At 49.3% G+C, this 22,498-nt stretch overlaps 1 protein-coding gene across 8 annotated transcripts in view; it reads right to left on the bottom strand.

Moving 5' to 3' along the window:
- The window catches only part of ZFAT (zinc finger and AT-hook domain containing), a 213,275-nt gene that overhangs the window by 83,509 nt on the left and 107,268 nt on the right, over window positions 1-22,498 (bottom strand). For all 8 annotated transcript variants that reach the window (XM_074316937.1, XM_074316938.1, XM_019724243.2 and 5 more), the window contains 4 exons: window positions 10,524-10,712; window positions 8,510-8,660; window positions 2,613-4,054; window positions 1,561-1,793 (listed from right to left, as the gene is read on the bottom strand). In XM_074316937.1, coding sequence (XP_074173038.1) covers window positions 1,561-1,793; window positions 2,613-4,054; window positions 8,510-8,660; window positions 10,524-10,712 — 2,015 coding nt within the window. The remainder of the gene's footprint in view (window positions 1-1,560; window positions 1,794-2,612; window positions 4,055-8,509; window positions 8,661-10,523; window positions 10,713-22,498) is intronic.

Raw genomic sequence — 22,498 nt, 5'->3', positions numbered from 1 at the left:
TGAGTTCCTGGCAAAGTCACAGCTGTGAGCTTCCGCCACCTCAGGTTTCCTGGCCCTAAGAGAATACTGGAAGCAATACCACCCTAACCACAACTCTGTGAGGAAACAGGAACGTGTACTAGGTGGTAACAGAGGTGTGCAATCATGGTACACAGTCAACCTCACCAGCACTGAGCCAAGTTCGTTATCTAGAGCATTCCACTTTAACCTCCCAATAACTCTAGATCCCTGTGCATACACAAATACGTGTGTGCATATCTGTTCTGTGTTATAGTATATAACATATACTACGGCATATAGTATATAATGTATGTGCACATGTGTACATGTGTGTACTAGACTTACCGAGGGGATCACTTCGTAAATTATATAAATGTCTAACCATTATGCTGTACATGAGAAACATATATATTGAATGTCAACTGTAATTGGAAAAAAGTCTATTACAAAAATACATGTGTATACATATGTGTATACCTGTCTGTGCATATTTGTGTATGTATGAGTGCGCATAAAACACATACATACTTTTTAATATATATTCGCATTTCATACAGAAGGCTACCGAGTCTCAGAAAGGACAAGTGACTTGCCCAACGTCACATAGCCTGTGTAGTAAGTGCTCAAGCAGGTATTTGAATGCAGATATCTAACCCCAAGTGCATGTTCTGACCTTCTCACGAAACCTGAAACATCTTGACCTCACCCCTGGTGACAGGCGGCTACGGTGTTAGTGCTTTTCATGCCAGAGAACAGTGGCATAAACATCCAATGTCTGAAGACTGTGCTGCCAGTGGCATAAAAAGGAAAGCAATTGAAACGGAACCACACCTGGGGCCAGCTGTGCCTCCTTGATGAGATCAAGAAGTCTCAAGTCCCTCTCAGGTGTCAGCCTCTGCAGTTACATTAGGATTTGCAAAAATAAACATTCATTCATTGTGTTACCAGACCTACCACCAAAGAATTAAACAAATTTTACCATCGCGAATATTAACAGCACCTGAATGAATACGTCACTTTTTTTTTTTTTAATAAAAGTGCTTCACAGATATTCTCACCGTTTCCTACAAATAACACAATTGTTTGACAATCCTGGTTGTCAACATTTACTGTGCTCTTACTATGAAGCAAACACTGTGCCTAACACGCTACAGGCATTACCTAATTTAACCTGTCAACAACTTTTAGTGGCAGCTGTCACTATTATTATCCCTGTTATTAATAATTCTTTAAAGCGTAATCGAAGACACCCTTGCTTTATTTCTATTCTGGACAACATTCTTCTGTAGACTTTCTCCGATGCTGAAAAATCTGCATAGAAAGCCACTTTGTTCAAGCTAATCTTTCTTCCCACATTTGTGTGACTCTCCCTGTGAAAGGAACCCCGCGGTGAAGGCTCCTGTAAGGCAAAGAGCCTGTTTTGCGAAAAGACCCCTCCAGTTTCCGGGCTGGATGCTCGCACATGGGATGGACATGAAGCGTGGACACCGCCGTCTGCGTAAAAGTGAGAAAGCCATGAGCACCCAGGGGACACGGGCTGCCATCCGGGCTTCTACTTACCAGCTCTGTGTGAACTTTAAGATGGGCCTGCAGCTTATATTTATCTGGAGTCGAGTAGTCACAGCCGTCAGTGGGACACTTCAGCAAGATGTTACTGTGTTTCTGAATTACATGGCGTTTAAGGCAGTTTTTGGTGATGGAAGAATAATGACACTGGGAGCAATAATACAGATGTTCCCGGGTGTGGGTGCGGACATGCATATCAAAATGCACTTGGTACCAAAAAAGTTTGCCTAAAAAAATATTTTCACGTGAGAACAAGGAAGTTTCTTTTATATTGAATCTGATTTTTTCTTTAAATTATTACGACTTTGTAACGACTATATTTATCTCCCTCTACTGCTGGTCCGGGTCACCCTTCACGCTTTCCACAACATGTCTGTCTGGAAATTACTTTTCAGAGGTGGGAGATGGCACATATTAAGGGTGCTACTATTCTTTCCTGATGTCGGAGCTGGGAGAGGAGGAAACAAATGTTTATTGAGGGCCAATCATGGTGTCAAATACTACTATGCACATGCGTAAATCAGAGAGTCTCTGAACTCTACTGACACCTGGGACACGGGCCCAGAGCTGGGCCTCCTGCTTCCTGCGCTGCCAGCTCTCCAGGAGGCTCTAGGACTGGAAGGTTCTATCCGGGGCCTCCCTACAAGGAGCTGCAGCCACTTTGGTAACCTCTCCGCTCACCTAGAACACGGCCACAACTTAAAGCTCTACTTTAAACATGTCATGTGCCAGAAGATTCTTCTTGGTTAAAGTTCTGGCAGAGGCCGTGGGTTAAACCTCTGCATGCATGCCCGACTGAGCCTAACGGTCCGCTGTCCCGTCTCCCCGTCTGCCTTCACAAAGAACTCAAATGCTAACGTGCAACATGGGCGTCCACCCAAAGCTCTCTAAAAATGGAGGCTAGCTCGGTAGCTCGTTTAGAAGCTGTTCTGTGCAAAGAGACATGAGCTCAAATCAAACATGAGGTGACCCAAAGCAAGGTGGGGATGGATGGCCTGTGGGAATGAGGGCCCGTCGGCTGCGTGCCGCGTGCTGCCTCTCCTTACCACAGTATTCACACTCCAGGTCTCCGTACACCTTCCGGATCCTCTCGCACAAGCCGGTGTCCATTCGCCTCTTCTGTAAACTGTCCAGGATCCTCATGAACGCACTCATGCTGGCCCGGTGCTCGGGGGCAGCTGTGCACGAGTCAGGCTGGCCCAGGGCCATGTCCCTCTCACCGGCTACCGGAGGCCGGTCTGAGGCCTCAGCTGGGTCTGACCTGAGACACCCACTGGGATCTGGTCCATCGGATGGCAGGGCAGCCGTCTTCGGCCCTTCCCCTGGGGAACCCTGGGTCTCCTGGTTTGCGCTGGGGCTTCTAGCCTTGGGTAGCAGCAGCTTAACTGCTTCGCCCTGAGTTTGGGCAGAGCCTCCGTGCTGGGTGTCCAGGGTCTTCTCAGGGTCAGCGTGAGTCTCAGCAGAGGAGGTATCGTTTCTCATCAGAAGCTCACCAGAAACTACTGCATGTGAATGGGGGTCCGAGGCAACTTCCGCAGCTCCCAGATCACAGGAGGGCAGGGTGACGCTCTCGGCCTGGGGGGTGGCCACGAGCACTGGCGGGGCAGGCACTGCCACGGGGGCCTCTGGCCCCTTCTGTCCCTCCTCAGACTGGGCCTCCCCAGGGCAGGCCACCTCCTTCTGAGCGTTCACCCCCTGGAACACAAATTCCTCTTCCGCCAGCTGCAGCTGGCTCCCCAAGGCTTCTTGCTGGATGTCGCCCCCAGGCTCCAGAAGGCAGAAGCTCTGGTTGATGGAGCTGGTGAAGACCACGGCCTCCTGGGCGGCCCCGTGGGCCTCCTTGATGTGGGAGCGCAGCCTGATGGAGCTGACAAACTTCTTCAGGCATATGGCGCAGACGTACACAAACGGGTGTTTGCGGACATGCAGCTCCAGCGCCTGGTACTTGGTGGCCCCGTGGCCGCAGAGCTCGCAGGCAAAGGGCCACTTGTCCCCGTGAACCAGCATGTGGCGGTCGCGGTCCAGCTCATTCTTGAACTTGCGCTCACAGATGTGGCAGTCGTAGAGCAGCTGCCGCTTGCCCTCCCTGGTCAGCAGGCGGAGCTCGTCCAGGGCCTCCTGGACCTTCTTGTCCTGTGGGTCGTGCACGTCCCGGATGTGCCTGATGAGGTTCTTGACGTCCGAGTACTTCTTCTTGCAGAAGCGGCAGTGCTGCTTGATCTTCTTGTGCACGCGCTCCACGTGCACCTTCAGGTGGCCCTTGCTCAGGCAGGTGAACGAGCAGTCGTCGCAGCAGAACTTCTCGCCGGTGTGCTTGCGCAGGTGCACGTTCAGGTTGGCCTTGATGGCGCTGGCGTAGCTGCAGTGGGAGCAGGCGTACGGCTTCTCATTGGTGTGGATCCTCAGGTGGGCCTGCAGGGAGTGCTTGAACTTGAAGACCTTATTGCAGTACTCGCAGGTGAAGATCTTGAGCTGGGTGGGCCCTAGCCTGGGAACAGAGGACAGCAGCGTTACAGCCGGAGACCACACAGGCCCAGGGGCCTCGCGCACCTTCCTACGGGGCCACCACCAAAGGTTCCGACCTCAGCGGAGTGGGACTGAGGACGGATGTGCGCATTCGCTCATCGGCACACGGGACCAGAGGACCCGGCACAGACCAGGCACACACAGAGAGGGAAGAGTGGTCCCTGTTCCTCAGGGGCTCACAGTCTGGGGGAGAGAAGGCGGGTCAGCACACAGCTGCACCGGCGTGCTAAGTGTCGATAAGAGAATGTGAGGGCTCGGAAAAGACAGAGATGTCTAACCTGGATTCAGGTGACTGGGAAAACTTGCTGAAGAAGAGACGTCTGAGCAAAGAACAAGGAAGAGGGAGCAAGAGGAGGAAGAGGGACGAGGGGTGTGACATTCACCACGTACACGACAGCCACGTTCCAAAGCCAACCCGAATGTATTCCGGGGTATTTTAACGGCACCAGGCTTAATGGAACACACTCGGTCGGCTCTGTGAGACTATATACAATCTGCTCAGGTTTGCTCAACAGCTTCAGTAATCCCGACTTGCCTATTCATTCAACCAGCCATCAGGGGTGACAGCCTTCCTTTGCCTTTGCTGCAAGTGTGCATGTGAGGACCACCCGTTAAGTGAAAGAGTCCTGGCCTTTCTCCACAGCCTCACTTCTTCCCAGGATAAGTAAATTGACATATCTGATCGATGGGTCTGGAACAGACCCAGCCTTTCCGAGCTGAGCTCGCCTCTCCCTTCCTGGTGAGGAGGCATTTGCCCGTGGACAGCACGTGGCACGGTAAGTTCTCAGCTAAGATGGCATCCGTGGGCCTGACCAGCAACGGTCCAGGACTGTGGTGGGGAGGTGGTCGGGCTGACCAGCTCTGCAGCACAGTCAGAGGGAGCCCAGTGTGGCTGCACCACACTTTTCTCCCACAGCTCTATCAGCAATAGAGCTGAAGTTTCCGTCTCTGTCTTCCTCCTCCTCCATCACGGCTGGTTTTGAACTCAGGCAGGGTAAATAAGATTGCTGTTCAGGTGCCATTTATTAACGTCACGCATCATTTATTAATAAATGATTGCCATTTATTAACACTTGCCAAAGTGTTTCAGGCACTGTGTTAGATTCCATGTATGTGATGGAGAATGAAAGTATGGTCTGCCTCGTGAGCCCTTTCTTGTTCGATATGGCAGTGGGTATGTTGAATGGGATGGTAGAAATAATAGCTAACAATTATTGAGTACTTAGCATATGCCAATCTCTATTTAAGCCCAACTCTATTATTATACCCATTTTACAGATAACAAAACTGAGTATTTGCCCAAGGTCACACAATTAGTAAGTGGGGAAACCAGGATATGAACCCGAGCAGAATGTCTGCCTCTATAGCCTGCACATTCCTCCTCAACCTCTAAATTGCCTGAAACCGCTGTTCATACCAACCTCCTCCGCAGTGGCACTGTACATATGGAGAAGGCCCCCGGATGGGGCTTCCATTGCTGTTGGAACAGTCACCCCTTGTTTCTAAAATCAATGAATGACACACTGAAGTGCTATGACATGCACCAGAGACAGGAATTGGCAGATGAGCCAAAGAGGCGGGGAGGCTTCCCCTTGCCCATCACTACTGCCTCTGGACCGTGTGTCGAGCTCTCCAAGAAAGTCCTCAGAATAACTACCAACCACATGGTGCTGTTAATCAGACACCATTAAACTGCACCCACTATAACTGCAAAGTCTGTCTTCATGGAACTATCCATACAACTATGTTTGATTAACACAGGTTGCCTTGTTCTTAAATTAAAAATATTTAAATGGATTGCAGTCCATAAACACTACGGGGTACAATTCACATGATGTAATTAAAATACTCAAATGTGAAAGTTATGGCTATGCCTGCACGCTAAACCCAAGGCTAATTTAAGGAAACTCATTTGGATCTTTCTCAAATGCTGAAGCTATCGAGAAGGCGATAAATTGTATTGGTGCAAAGAACACCAAAGAAAGAAACCCTGGATTCATACTGCTCCTTAAATAAACACATCACGGTATTTCCTTCTCTGATGCAAGATCTCCACGGTCTTAGGAGAATCTTTTGCTGTGGTGTGCGTGTGTGTTATACACAATTACCTGATAAAGGCCTTAGAGCCGTATTTCCGTCAAAGAGAAGGAACCTGGTGAAGACGCCAACCAGCCTGTATCTGACTACGAGTGTGACCCCTGACTGGGAGCTGGTGCACAGCTGCAGTCACACGACTCCTTTAGATTCTTTTCCTCAAATGTTCCCTATTCAGTGAGAGAGGCACTCTCACCCACTGCATTCTAGGAAGCAATCAGGCAATCAGTTTACAAGGCTAGACCCCTTGATTCAGTCACTCCAATTCTGGGATCTATCTGAAGAAACTAATACAAAATGTGAATGAAGGTACTCACTGCACTATGTCTGTCTCACAACAGTTGAGAGCGGGAAGCTGTCTGAAGTTCACAACATAGGGACCTACTTGGCACATTTATTTATTTTTTTTCACTCATTCATTCATTCAAACAAGTATTCCAGGCAGTGGGGATATGATAGCGGCAAAAACAAATACAACTTGTGCTCTCTAAAGCACACCTCCTCGAGAAATGATTGGCCAGCATAAGAGCCATAAAAATGAGCAGATAGAGACCATCAGCTCCCCGCTGTGATGGAAAAAGGCAGGACGCTCTGAGTCCAGGCGACAGGGCAGGCTGCCCTGAGGACTGGACATTGGAGTCGATGGCAGAAGGATGACCCAACGGAGGGGAGGCATCCAGGGTGCGGAAGAAGCAGCTGCAAGGAGAGACCAAGGAGGTGAAAAGGGCCCAGATGGCTGACACAGAAGCTGGAGCCCAGAGAGCCAGACAGTGTACAGGAGGGCGGTCGGGGGGAGAGCTGGCAGCCCTGAAGGCCCAGTGGCCAAATTCTCCTAAGGACAACGTGAGGCCTTACAGGGTACAATCAAATGGGTGTTTTACAAAGATCTCATTGGCTGCAGTGCCCAGAGTTGAGGAGGTTACAGCATATCCTCACGATGTTACAGCATGCAGCTAAAGAACAGGGTGTGTGCATAACAGCAGGAGCAAAGGGAAGGAACTATAACGTGATTAATGTGAAAGGCAAGATATAAAATTGCACATAAAATATAAACTCAATTTTATAAAATATAGGGATTGAAAAAAGGCTGGAAGGAAATACACTAATAATATTAATAGCGGTTATCTTAGGGTAATGAAATTACAACTGATTTTTTTATAGTTTTCTGGGCTCCCAAAATTTCCTACAAAATAAATCTGTACCTTATTTGTGTGAGAACCTAATTGATATAACCTAACTGACATACTGCTATAACCTAAAAGTTTGACTCTATAGTTTACAAAGCAAAATCGTCATGCAAAAAAGCCTCTTTCATAGCTATTTTATAGAGGATACTGTAAAATAGTAATAGGATGCATGACAATAGGAATACAGCCTAGATCTGTTCATTAAACATCGAGCATATTTATCTGTAATGGGAACAGCGTTTAGTTGAACCCCTCCCCAACAGACCCTGAAATACGAAGATAATTAGCTAAGGTCTACAAATCAACCTGAGTTGAGAACAGAATGATCTTCAAATTTAATGCCATCACAGTTCTGCCGAAGGAACAAGTATTTTTACAACTTCATCAATAAATTCAGTTGCTCACATTTGCAAGAAAGAACAGTGGACTGAGGCTACAAATTAATGAAGCAACTCACACGATATTACGTTATAGTTTTAACAGGAGCACAGCATGCGCCAGACACTTTCCGTATCTTTTGACATTTATTCTCACCACTAAACTAAGTCAGATTCTGCTGGACAAGCTTGTGCTTGGTATAACAAAGGCCTGGAGGCAAATTCCCGTGTGTCAACTCAGAGTAGAGTGATAGCTTCATCCGGGCAGTGGTCCTGTCTGTCCTGTTCTCTCTCATATCCCCAGTGCCTGACACATAACAGGTGTTTAATCTGCCGAGCTGAACTCTAGTAGAAGAGTCTAGAGCCAAGCCAGGTCTAACTAGCACTAAAGTTTATTCTCTCTCCAAAACACCTCATTTCCCCTCTTCCAGAAACAGAGGGGATCCATTGGTGACGGGCATTTGCTTTGATTTTCCTCTCAGCTTGGAAGGTGTTTGCAGAGCTCAGGGGATCTGTGCTCAGCTACCTCATCATGTACGTATCACAGCTGAGACAGAACCTGGGGAACGTGTGGAGAACACGCACAGTGGGTCACGAACAGGCCATAATGGAAGGGTTGATTCTCAGGTTAAACCAAGAAACGAGTGCCCTTTACAAAGCAGAGTCCTGATAAAACGAATGTGCTGACCATCGAGCCCTCGGGGGGGGGGTCACCGGAGCCCCATCTCTGTTCGCAGTCACACACAACGGACACTTTACCTGCTGGACTTCATGGGCTGCTCATATGGAGTCTGCTGAATGGCATACTCCTGGTACCCTCTCCGAGGTGCCAGGTCGGCCAAGGTGGCCTCGGGGTTTGCGGCTCCTGTTTCTGGGGGGCCAGCCTCCACTGGAATAATCTTGGTGGCACCTGAGAGGAGGCACAACGCACTGTGTTAGAGGCACCACGAGTGGTCCTGACCCCACCCAGTGGAGGGAGCTGAGCCTGGAAGGTGTATTTCTTCACTGTGTGTCACCCATGCAAGACAGTTTTCTTTCAGTTCGCACATTTAACCTGTGTGTGTGTGTGTGTGTGTGTGTGTGTGTGTGTGTGTGTACGTGGAAGGGAAGAGGCAAGTTTTCTAATAATCTATCAAAATGTCCTGAGGTATATCTCTGCTTGATCTATTTATTTTTTTTTTTTAAATCATATAGATACATACATATGTATACCTGCAAGGTTTTACATGGGACCACGTGTATCAAACTTTGCATAAATGTCAAACGGCATCAAGGCCGTGTGCCCTAGTGGGATCCACGAACCAAGGGTGAACAGGCACTGAGCTGCCTGGAGTCCAGTCCCAAATAAGACACTATCCCACCATCTCTGGGCCTCTGCTTCCAACCTAGGAAATGAAGGGTTTGCAGGGGAAGACCCAAGGTCACATTCACTTGTGCAATTCTATGATGTGAAATGATCAAAGACCTTGTACAGCGGCAGGCACTTCATGACGCATGTATCAAGTGCATCAAAGAAAAGGCTCCAATCTGCTCTTTGTTTCCGGAATAGCACAGGAAATCAATTATACTTTTCACCCCCCCCAACTTAAAGAAATCTCAAAATACTACCATCAATTTTTAAGGAATTATTCTAGAAACATCCTCAAAAGATGGCTGAATACAGGAACCTCTGTTCTATGACTTTCATTTCCACGAATAATACTACTCTGAAGTAGGGTAGGGCAGACAAAGTGACTTTCCAGAAAGTTCTCCTGGTCACATAATTATAGGTGGATAATTCTCTATTTATGACCTTATTCAGCATTGAAGTATAAAGAGGATATTCAGTGTTTTCACTTCAAATAACAAGATACTACTAGCATCGAAAATACATGCTTAAAAGACTGTAGCTGTTTTTAAAATCCTAAACTTGATTTTTTTAATTTTATTTGACACCTATCACCCCAAATGGATAGGGAAAAAAATTATTATACTGTGGAATCTATTGTCATAAACTGGTTTTAGTCTAAATTTCCCTTCTTAGAAGAGACCTTTTTAGTATAAGATATCCACTTGCTATTTTATATTAAATGAAAGGGAGAGAGAAATTTCCAGCATTACAAATGAATATTTGATGAACCCACAACAAATGCAAAAGAGAAATCAGACAGAGGGAACTTAATAATTAGTGTGGGTCTTGGAGAGGTACCCCACTTAGTCTGTCTGAGTAGGTCTGTCTCACACTTGGGACAGCCCTGCTGAGCGCAGTGAGGGGGAAGGAGGGCATCCAGGAGACGGGCTGGGTGAGGGGAGCAAAGGAAAGAAACCCCCTCCTTGGCCGCTGCTCCTGAGTGGCCACTGGAATGGCAGGGGCAGTGGCAGCAGAGGGAGCAGCCCTCCCTCCCTCCTCTCTGCACATTATCTCCAGCAGCCCCGGGTAGTAACAGGTCTGCCAGAGTCCCAGATTAGTGGGTAAATAAACGCAGAGCCCATGAGTGAGCAAGTTGCCCGGATCACGGGGCCCAAGCTGTCAGGCTGCCCCTGGTACAGCCTTGCCAAGAGTTCCATTTTGGGGGTGGCCGGTTAGCTCAGGTGGTTAGAGCACAGTGCTCTTAACAACAAGGTTGCCAATTCAATCCCCACATGGGCCACTGTGAGTTGCGCCCTCCACAGCTAGACTGAGACAACTACTTGACTTGGAGCTGATGGGTCCTGGAAAAACACACTTAAAATAAATAAAAAGTTAAAAAAAAAAAAAGAATCTCATTTTGTCACTTCCCGCTTTTGAGGTCACCTGGAATAGCTTCGTGTGCAGTTAAAACCACACTTATGATGGGTTTCTTCGCTCCAGAAATCTGCCCGGCCTCCTTGCCTGAGGAGATCTTCTGGAGTTTGTCTGTTCTCTGTGTCCGTGGTCTCCTCGGGGCCTTGTCTCGATCTTCTTCCTTAAACTTCTTTTCCAGTTCAAGGTCAGATTCGTTACCTGAGAAGCAAATGCCAAGATGTATAAAATACCCGTTTACAGCAGTGACAGACTTGGAGAGCACATGTAGCCCTTTTATGGGGCAGTAAGGCAATGGACAGGTGTGACATGGGCATCGATCCACCGTGCGCCAGAGGCCACTGCCTTGGCTCACACATCGTCTGTGGGTCTCCAGTCTTTCATTCGAATCGGTAAATATTCATTGCACCCCTGCCACCTAGGCCACCCCCGAGACACTTGGGACACACTGTTGATAAAGCAGGCATAGCCCCTCGTCTTGTTTTCATGAACCCCACCATTCTTTAGAGTCTTTCATAAACCACACTGCACAGAAGATAAAGTCTCCAAGATTTACAGCCTAAGAGGAAACCATTCACGTACTCAGCTCACAATTAGTAGGCATGGTCCGTGTGTCATGCATGGTGGACATACAGACTGATAAGGCACACACTCGGACTCTGCCCCTGAAAGCCCTGGAGTCTGCTGGCAGAGACAGACGTGCAAACGGGCATTCCAGGGCAGCCCTTAGGGCGCCGACTGAAACGAGAAGGGCTTTGGGACAATTACAGGAAGGGGTGGACAATTCCACATAAGAGGTCAGAAAACACATTCTGGGGAGGCAACCCTTCCGTTAACTATAGAAAACAGGCGTTTGTGACGCTGTGGTTGGGAGCTGTGGGGAACAGGTAATGCCAAAGATGCAGGGGGCAGAGGAGCGGGGCTGGTAAAAATGGTGGCATTCCATTAGCAGAAAGGATGGCAGAGATAAGGGGCACACGTTAGCCAAGCGTCCTGTGCAGCTAACTTCACGAAGAAGCAGAGAAGCAGAAATAAATAAAAGCTAGGTCCTCGAGGGCCTGGAATGCCATGAGAAGTCTGGAATCTTCCTTTAGATCTGCCTTCGGTGAGTGCCAGGGGTGAGACTCCAATGCTCATGGAGACCAGTCAAGCAGCACGAGTGAATAATGCTGGCCGAGTGGGGCTCAGATGACCGGGCACGAGCCCCAGCTCCAGCCAGAGCTGCCCTGCCAGCTCATGGGGCACAGCCACCAAATATATTGACTGTTCAAAGGGAGACTGGAAACCCAGATTTTTACATGAATCTAATTTTTCAGGGTTGACTCTAACCTAGAATTTCTTCAAACTGGGGAGCCAAACAAGACACGTGTGAGGCCACATGTGACCTGCCTGTCCCCTGCTATTCCAAAGGCAGTGGTAAGCCACTGAAGCATTGGGGTGGGGGGAGAGGGAGGCTAGACTAAATGTGTGTTTTAAATCTGTACCACCACTGGGCAGAACGAACAGGATAGGGTCAAAAGACACACAAACACACTAAAGAATGGATGGATATGTCAGCCACAGAACAACAGCTAACTTCACATGCTGAACTTGGCATTAGCCGCAGGGTAAGAAGTGTTTTGACATCAAAGTGAAGACTAAAGGAGCCAGAGCTCTTGGATGCATGCTATTCGAGTCCTAAGCAAGAAGGAAAGAAAGGGAAGGAACAGGTCTCTTCCTTAGAATCACAGCCACAACCCTGACATAACTTGCCCAAGAATCACTTCTTCGGAACTTTACGACGAGTAGACAGGAACCATTCCACAAAGCCCTTTATCAGAGATGTGTGTGAGGTGGGTGGATGGTTGTCAGATGGGCACACAGACAGGTGGACAGTGGGTGCTTGGAAAGCACTAGAATTATCAGCGAGCTGAAGTCGGAACCACACAGTAATCAGGCAGAAGCCAGAGAAATGGGAGAAACCAAAGGGAGACAGCCTGAGGCAGCTGGGTACCTCCATGCTTCCCAATTCCAGTCTGCTGACAGCCAGACCCACACGTCAATGTACCAACAAATGCCTGAAGGGGAGAGACGACACGGAGTGCACACCTTCCCAGGAAGGCGTGCTGGCTGAAGGAAAGCTCTCTCCAGATGAGGCGCGGGAAGAACCTATCTAATGCAGACTGGTCAAAACAGACACTCGCATTTTCTATGTTCTGCAAATGAAAGTCCTTTGGTGCTTGTTCCCGTAAGCCAGGTGCTTGGAACATTTTTAGACCTGGTGGGAACAGTCTTACAGATTTTTATGAATTGATTGGAAAGGTCCTTAGTCATGTAATTAGTGTCAATGCTAAACATTTTAATATTGAACTGAAAAGAGACATTAGCGGATGAGCTCATGAGTCACACAGAACTGTACGTCACTCTCTGTAGCCAAGGGGAAAATGTCAAGGACCGTTATATTATGCCCATCCCGTAAAGAACATGGTAGCGCCTAAAAAGCTACAGAATGGGGCCAAACAGTGATCTCCAAAGCAGGCAGCTGTCAGTGCTGCCTACTTTCTGTGATGTTTGATTTGCAGCATGCCTCGTGGCAGTTTTCGTTTCATTTTATTTTATTGTTTAGTGGCTATAATAAAAACGTTTCACAAGGTCTACAAATTGCCTGAGTCACAGAAGCTCTTTGTGTGGCCTACATGTTGGGTGATACACATGCATAAATAACTACAGCAGAATCAAATGGATTCTATAAAGAGGTAGGAACAACATATTATGGGATTTCTTTTGCTTTTTAAATGATGCTTCATTTTATAAGAGAATCTGCCACGGGATACAGTTCAATATGTGGGTGACACGGCAGGAATAGATGTGTTCACATAAAAAGAAGACCCGAGAATTACAGCTTGCTGACCCCAGGTTAACAGCATGAATAGACCAAAAGCACACACAGCATCAGCTTGCATGAATAAGTAGCTGGAGAGATCACAGCACATTTCTCCCACACCCTGCATGGGAAGGACTGTCTCTAGACTCAGCCTTACGCATCATAAGTTAAGAATACACTGCAGAACTGGCTGCAAAAGCATGGTGAACCGGAGTGGATGAAGGTAGGTTTGGAAGATTAAAAATCAGTAAACCGACGTGAGCTGCCCTAGGGGAGAGGAGAAGACTGGATGAGAGCACAGCTCTCACCCTAACATCACGATAGTTCCTGTTAAGTGTCCTGGCTCCCACCCCACCAAGTCCCAACAAGAATGCTGCTCCAGCCATCAGCGCAGCTGGGGCTCCTGGAAACCAGCGTGGCCAACAGGCGTCTGGGGAGAAGTTTGCCGGGGGCTTCTGGGAATGGTTTTCTTCCCTAGTGAGGAAGGAAGTGCCCTTCTTATTCAGCCATGCATTGCTATGTCTACTGCCTGGAACTCAGGCAACCACCAGCTCTGAGAAGCCAAGCAAAAGACCAGGTCAACAGCTTGAGGGTCACGAAGGGAAAGATGGATCCTGGGACGGTGAGGGCACAGCTGTGCCACAGAACCAACCCTGGAACTGCTGATCCCCTCACATCTGGTTCCATGAGAGAATGGATGGACATTCTCCATGTCAAACTTGTTTTGAAATGGTGCCTCTACTAAAAGTATATTGACTAACACACTCTCCAAACCATTCTCCATCTTGACCCTAGAATGAATCATTTTACAATCCACCTCTGACCTGGTCACCCCCAGAATTAAAACCCTTCAACATCTTCCATCCCACCTCCATCAGGAGAGTGTGCTAGACAAAGTCCCCCAGGAGCTGCCATAGATCATCTCTCCCACGACTCCCACACACATGCCAACCTTTGCTTGTCTGCTCAGACCCACTGGACGCCAACGATGCTGAACTACAAGTTCACAACCTCCCCAGACTGTCCATAGCCCCTGGCCTCACACACAGGTCTAGATAATGTGCAACATGTCAACTCACATGCCACACACACACACACACACACACACACACACACACACACACGCGCGCACCGATGTACCTGGCTGGTGGGTGGACAAAGGACTTCCGCAAACATCACTCTGCTTTCTCCATGGAGAAAAGTGCTCGGCTTAAAGGTGGTCCGTGCAACACGGCACCTGAACCCGCCTCTGAACAACCCCTTGCCTCCAAGCCCACCTCTCTGAAGGGCCCTGCTCCATCTGTGCTGAAAGCTCAGGGGGGGGGGGAATAAAGGCTGCATTTGCTCTGTGCTCCCTCAGTGGAGTCCCCACAAGTAGCAAGAGGCCATTTGCTCTGAATTGCTTCCTGCAGATGAGCAGTCCCACTTTAGTGCCCTCCCACCTCCCCCTACACACACACGCACACACACACGGGCAGGCTGAGCAGCTGCGTGCACAGCTGGCAGCCCTGGTCCAAGAGACTGCCGCTCCCCCCTGCACCCAGATCCAGGCATGCAAAGTGCTTATGGCTGTGGATGGCGTGCCCGGTTCTTCCGCTCTGCAGCCATGTTCCTTGCTGTGAAGAGGCCATTCTTGGAAAGCGAGGAAAACCAGAGTTTCAGTTGTGTTCAAACAGGTAGATGCCTGTCTTCCCTGCACGGAGACACACTAAATTAAACCCTCACGTAGGAAACAAGGCTAACTAAAGGGGTTCTTCTGAGACGGCAGGATGTAGACAGGGAACCCCAGATGACACCCAGGCTCCCAGGCTGATGCCGGCGGGTGATCTGGTTGACTGCTTCACCCTTGTTTCAGAGAATGCCCACCTGGGCCTACACAGAGTACCTGATGATGAACGGCCGGCCAGTGACGTGTTTCAGTAAATACATGCAGCGTGGAAAATAAAAAAGCTGATGGGACCTGGGGGGAGGGAAAACATGGGTCATACTCCACCTCTTCTAGAGGGTGTTTTCAAGATAAACCATCTCCCAAATAGCCTGCTTCGTGTACAAGTGTTAATTATACAATTAATTTTAAGGTAGTATTTTGTCCTGAAATTGTATTAAATGTGTACAATACCTTCACTGAGGTCTAGCAAAGGCTCTTTATCTGATAGAAAACAGGATGCCATTTTAGTGAGCTCAAGTTGAAATCCGTCTGAGATGCTTCCAAGGCAGAAGAGACTAGATGCCATCAGGCCCGGTGAGGCCGGGGTAGACCAGCCAGGTCACAGGACGGAAGGCGCGTATTGATCCCACTGCCAGCACAGGTTTCAGAATGAAACATCGGACGTGGTCTGAGCCTGTCTGGTGTGTTTCCCTTAGTCATGGCCACGAGAGGCAGATGCACTATGTCACTAAGATAATACTCTCTCTTCTGAGCAGCACGTTACAGTTTGCAAAGCACGTCCGTGAGCACCATCAGTGCCTGGAACATTATTATCTCACGCACAGTGCACCTTTCTAACCGGTCTTTCTATGTTTCACATCTCTCTCCAAGGCTCTTATAAACGTGCTCTCCCTGCAGTCAAGGCCCTTAGCTGAAGTTTCCTGGTCCATCAAATCCACATCATGCTGACTTGCTGTCTGAATCCAGCTGTGATTGGCACTGCAAAGGGGAGGGCAGTTTTCACGCGTTTTTTTTTTTTTTGCTTTTTTTCCAGCAGCAGGACCTTTTTCAAGTGAACTCTGTAAGCATTTTTAATATAAACAATCAATGAAAGGGCATGACTTCTCTGGTTAAAGTGGGTGGTCCCAGCCAGCCTTCCCCTCGCCACCCCTAAAATGCCCTCCCTACACCTCCTGCCTCAGCCAAGGGCATCTTTGAAGACCCTAGAAACAGCTTTACAACTACTGATGACAATATTCCAAGGACTGTGTCGAAATCACTGTAACTGTAATCACTGCTCCAAGCAGCCATGATAGAGCGGAGGGTGTGTGAGCTCAAACCCAGGCTTTGCCTTTGAGCTGGATCCATTTGGAACTCGCCCAATTCATGGTCTGCCTCTACTAACAGAGTCATTGTGCGGTTCCAGTGGGGGGACAGTGGCAGCGAGGTCTAGGGCTGGAATTGCTGCTTCCTCATGGTTCCATTTGGCTTGTGTGAAGAAAGGTGAGTGGCAGCAGCTGCTCGGCCCACCCCACCCCCAGCCCGGTGTGTCTGCCCGAGACTGACTTTCTGGGAACTGTAACTTCTCATTTCTTGACATTTGTGCATTATTGCTCATCAACCCCAGCACATTCACATAATTCTATTTCATTTCCTTGTGAACAGAAAGCATTTAAAAAAGTACTAACACCACACAATGAGGGAGGCAAACCCTAGTGTGGAAGCAGATGTTGGCGGGTGGCAGCGCGAGCCCCACGGTGCTGAAACCCCCACTCCCACAGGTGCCTGGCACCTCACACGCGGGGAAGTGTTCTGACTGCAGAACTGGAGGCAGCGTTGCGAAAGGAGCAGAGACCAAGCATGGACCCTGTTTTAAGAGTAATGGGTAAAAATCCAGCTTCCCTGATATTCTAGAAAGTTCCTACTTGCCCCTCCATCTTTCTCCACTCAGATCCCAGAGGCTGACCTGTAAGGGTCACAAGGGGCTCCACTGCCGTCTGGCTTCTCGTTGGGTCTGGCCAGTGGTGGTACCAGCAGGAGATGGGACGGCATGGAGTGGAGTTCCCTCCCTGCCCAGTCACCCCCGGTTAACTTCATCCTCTACCAAAGGCCAAGCTCTCTCCCTTGCAGTGGTGGTGACTGCTCTCCCGTCCTCCTCTATACCCAGGGTGACAGCAACAGCCCGTTGTTCCCAGCATCCCCCAGGACCCAATCCTGCCCACACCTGTACAAATAATCCCTTGAGTACACTCCCAAATTGCCACCTGCTTCCCGCCAGCGCCCTGCAGCCTCCACGTGGCCATCCTCTGTCATCTCAAGATGACTCCTCTTTCTGTCCCCAATCTCATCTTCGTTCCCTCCCCTTGCAAGCATCACCCACTGACACGGTTCCTGCTCGGGTCACCACTAAGCACAGTCCCAAGACCAACAGACTTTGTATAGCCTCGTGTCATTTAAGCTGCTGGCATCACTGACATCGTAACCCCATCCATGTGGACGCCCCCGAGCAGGGTCCTCAGGAGGCCGCCCTGCTGTTTTGTTCTTCTGCTTCCATCCAGTCCCCTGATGACCATCCACTGAGATCCCCAAGGCCAGGGCTCCAGCCCAGCCCTCCTGCTGGTTCCATACCCGGGGGATGACACCCCTTGGACACCCACAGTCCACAAACTCAACGTGTAACCAGAACTTATCCTCTTGGCCTCAAGCCTGCTTCTCCCTTGGCTTCTCGAGACTGGCAGGGCCGTCCGCCACCCTAGCACCCAAGCCAAAACCCAGACAGCCCCCTACTCGCTCCTTCTTGTTTCCCACCCACTCCAACCTCTTTCCAGGTCCTGGGAGTCACACTTCCTCAATGGCTCTAGACTACGTCCCCGTCTCTCCACCCTCACTGGACCATTGCCACTGACCACAGGTGACCCGAAGGGCTGCTGTTCCCTCGGCCAGTGCTGGCATTCCCCATCTCCTCCCCTCTCCTCCCTGCCCTCGCCTCCACTTCCCCCGCTCTTCAGAATATGGGCCCAGCGGCCTTCAAACCTCCGCCCCAGCCCTCCCTGACCACCACCCTGCGCTCCCAGGCTGCTACGGTGGCACCTTCTCTGAGCTCCCTGAAGACCCTGGTCACCTCTACAGATGCTCATCACGCTTAACCCAAAGCATTGGTGCCACTGTCTGCCCGGCCCACTGATGTCTGAGCACCTCTACTGCCGACACCTCTGCCCCTTGGCATCACATGGGAAGCAGCACCACCTGCCTGGTGTACAAACAGTAGGTGCTCAATCAATACTTGTGATCAGGTCATGGACGACCAACAGCAAGGTCAAAAGTATTCCCATTTTCCTCAGCCCCTTACCGACGTGCACGTCACACTTGCGCGCACACCAAGCACATCACATTTGCATACACACCCTTAACTCAGATGCACTTCTCTGACCTTGCAAAGAAAAATGAAGGTCATTGGATACAAAATCTCTCAAGTAAGACCCTTTCACCTCTGACTCTCCCTGCTCTTTTCTCACCATCCCCTCCTGTCCTAGAGCAGTTCATCGGCGGGGATATTGCCCCACTGCCCAACCCCACGCTCAGCAGGTGGGATCTGTGTCTATGTTTTACCCTTGAATTTCCCACAGGGTTTCTGAGCCCTTACACATCGTAGCATTCAAACAAGGCTGGCTGAGTGGTAATGGGCAGATGAAGAGTTAACTGTCCCTGCTATCAGACACTTGTAGAAATTTGCTCATATGCGTTCATTCATAATTAATACTGCACTAATATTCTAAAGTTCCGATTCCAAATTGCCCAAGAACTAATTAAATCTCAGAACGCCCCAGAGTCAAGTGTTATCAGCCACATTAATAAGGCCCGGAGCAGGTGTCAGAACAGCAGACTGATAAGATTATATTCTGGGGCTCTCCACCAATTCAATCCACGCTGCTAATACCACAGTTTAAGAAACGTATTGACCCACAGTAATTCTCTCTAACCTGCTGACTATGTGTGGCTCCCTCGGCGCTTCCTCCTCCCTCAGGCTTTCTCACATCTTCCTGTCTCCCTTACTCTAGGCGAGGCCCGGGGAGCACCTGCTTCCAGCACAGTGTCCCCACAGAGGGATGGCTATGAAAATAAGCAGATGAAGGGCAGGAGGCCTTTGCTTCCACGTGACCCCCCACCCCAACTACATACTACCTGCAGCGAACTACCCAGCCTTCCTTAAAGGTAACTGTACTCCAGCACCTGCAGGCTTTTGCATGAACTACCATGAAGGAAACACCGATCCCACCTCCTCCCCCGCCCTCACCAGGCCAAATACCCTTAGAGACAGAGTTCACAGCCCCCTCCTCGGGAAGCCCTCCAGGATGCACCCCACAGACCTGTGGTCCTGCCCTGCCCCTTCTGCATTTGGTGGCCCCTCTGCCATCTACTGTGATCTATTCGCCTCTCTGTCCTCCTCTGCAGACACTCAGCTGCTCAAGGGAAGAGACTCGCCTTTCTTAACTTTGGTCCCCCAAGTCTGGCTTGGCGCCCACAACGCACAAGCCCAGTCAGCAGGAAGAGGCGGAGAAGAGACCGGCTGCTGCAGAGAACCCGCTCAGCCCTCTGCTTAGCCAGCCTCCGTGGAAGCCCGGAGGCAGCGGGCACAGCAGGACGTCTGGCTTTAACAGCTGCTGGGCCACGGGCCACTGCCATCTATCCCCGTGCTTCTCAGCAATTGGGGTTGTCACGGTGAGAAAAGCACTGATTTTTTTCATAACACGCAGCAGCTACTTGTCTTGGGAAGAACCATCACTTAGAGTAAAGGCCCCCTGTGTCACAGGCTCCGTCACGTGACATCAAGCCCCTCCACGCAGGACCCAGCAAGTAGCCCACTGAACTTCAGACAGCAGAATGCAGCGGGGCCACCCCCTTTGCCTGCTGGCACCCATTGAACAAGCTGGCACCCCTGACAGCAGCACAGCCCCAGGCTGCCTTCCAAGGGGCTTAACAAGACAGTCTTCCTGCAAAAGTCCTAGCAAAAAGGCCTGTTTTTTGGGAGAGCTTTTGAGCTGAGCCATCTGGATGGTGGGGCCAGTCACCAGGACAGAATATGGGAGGACGAAGTATAAGGAGCTGGAGATTGAGTTCAGTACTGAATGTGCCATCCAGCTTAAACTGCCTACGGAACACTCCAACGGAAATATAGGGCTCGGGCTCAAGAGAAGGTCTGGACAAGGCACATGTCTGTAGGTCACCAGAACACAGCTACTGGGCAAATCCATGGACATGAAATCGTCTCTAGTGACAGTCATCAAACATTTCCGGTTCTCGCCTGCCCTAGGCACTTCCTGGCCCCACGAAGTCTGGTGGGGCCGTGACATCAGTTCTGATCAATGACCTGCATGGGCAGAAATGACAGATGTCACCCTGGGCCAAGGTGAAACCACCCAGGGCTCTCCTTCCCTCTTGCACGGTGACCAGGAGTGCTCAGGACGGTGGCTGCTCTCTCCACCTGGGTCCCTGAGTGAGCAGAGCAATGGACGTGCAGCAGGAACAAGAGGGAAGCTTGGTTGTGTTAACCCACTGCGATTCGGGGGAGGTTTGTTAGAAGGGCGTAACCTGGCCTGCAACGACTGATGGTCGGCGACAGTCACGTGAGAAGCAGCGTCAGTGGCAGAGGTCGGAGGACAGTCGGGAGAGAGGGGTCACAGGAACGGAATCTAACTACACAAGGAGAAGCCCCCACAAGCATGCTGAAGAGGGAGTACAGGTGGAGACCACTGAGCTAGATCTCCTCAGGGTTTCCATTCATCTCATCAGTGCAGAGATAAAAGGAGGGTTTACGAGGCAGCGAGGAGAAGCAGATGTCGCCGTTATGGCTCCTTCCACAGAGAAAAGTGTTATATTCAGAGACTGACACTGCACAGCCGTTCCACCTGTGAATTTCAAACACGCCTCGTTCAAAACCGTTTTCAACCATAGCAGCTATTATCAAGTCAGCTGTGTTGCTAATACAGATATAGTAGAAGACACTTGAAATATTGTAAAGAATCTTCATGAAGATTAAAAGTGCATCTTAGGTAAAATCTTAAAATAAATGCCTGTCTTCTTTTGGAAGGATTTAACACAAATACGAGCACCTTTTTACAACTCTCCTTGCATAAAACGACCCCAGAAATAACAAGATTAGAAAGGTTCAGAAGCCAGTCGCTTTTATAAACTTGACATATTGATTTCTGTAGGCTACAAAATGTTTTTCAAAAACACCAGCTGTTGCACATCATGGCATTTTAAAAAAAAATCTGTTTTCCTGGCTTCTTTGACTATTCAAATGCAGAATAAAATAAATAAATGTCGAATACATATCAAAAGTGTTAGTTTAACTTGCCATGGTTCAGCGCAGGGAAGGAGTTTATTTTGTTTTCCTCTAATTGTTTTAACAAGCTCAAGAGTCAAGGTCAAGCATTTGAAATGTCACTAAGCTGCTCTTCACAGAGCATGTATTAAAACAATTATGCGAGAATTTTCCAAAGCGTAATATTGTGCTTGGCAAACTATGAAACGTGGGGTGATCAGATGAGTGTCAGCCATGAGGCAGCTGGGCAGAAGGTCGTTTCCGCATATTTTGGAGGCTTCGCAGCCGTGGCCAGAAAGGGAAAAACACCCAGAGCTCCTACCTTTGCATTTGGTATTTACTCAAGTCCATTTAGGCACTGAAATCAATAGCGCACAAGACCATTTTCTATACAGCTCATTACTGGAGGAAGCTGATCCTATTAGAAAGGACCCTGCCTGTCTGCCATTGCTGAAAACACTGCGTAATTAATTACAGAGTAGAAATAAACCTCGGAACCACACAGAGTGGAATTTTCGTTTCTTGTAAAGCTAGAGAAAAGGCTGAGAGAAGTACACTAAGATGAATACAACCTATATCTGCAACGTAGAAATGGGAGTGGTTAGGACACTGGTGGGGCAGAACGGGGCTGCCCGCAGGGTAGGCATAGGGAGACGTGGGATGGCACTGCAACTTCCCTTCCCAGGACTGTGAGTCTGGGTAACCATCACTCTGGACCTCAACTGCCTCAATTATAAAATTATGAAATTGGGTCTGAAAACAAGGTTTTCTAAGCCAATCTTAAAACGTCACAGACTGTGGGATTCAGTTGATGTAACAGCCTTGAAATGGCAAAATAACTGGCTAACAGAGTGGCAGTTGGGGCGGGTAAAGGGTGGGGCAACTGTGATGCAGGAGCACGAGGGCGATGCCTGTGGTGACGGAGCAGTTCTGTCTCCTGACTGTGGCGGGGGCTGCAAGGGTCTGCACGTGTGATGAGTGACAGGACTACACACACGTTCTCTCGCTGCTGATGTCCTGGGTTTGACATTGTACGATATCAAACGTAAGATGTATTTGGCAACTAAGGCATAACCACTGGGGGAAAAGGGGAAAGTTACCTGGGACCTCTCCATACGATCTTTGTCACTTCCTGGGAATTCATCATTATT

Source organism: Rhinolophus sinicus, linkage group LG12 (assembly GCF_036562045.2).
Source record: "Rhinolophus sinicus isolate RSC01 linkage group LG12, ASM3656204v1, whole genome shotgun sequence".
In the NCBI taxonomy this organism is placed as follows: Eukaryota; Metazoa; Chordata; class Mammalia; order Chiroptera; family Rhinolophidae; genus Rhinolophus; species Rhinolophus sinicus.
This window is presented reverse-complemented; position numbering and strand designations above follow the sequence as displayed.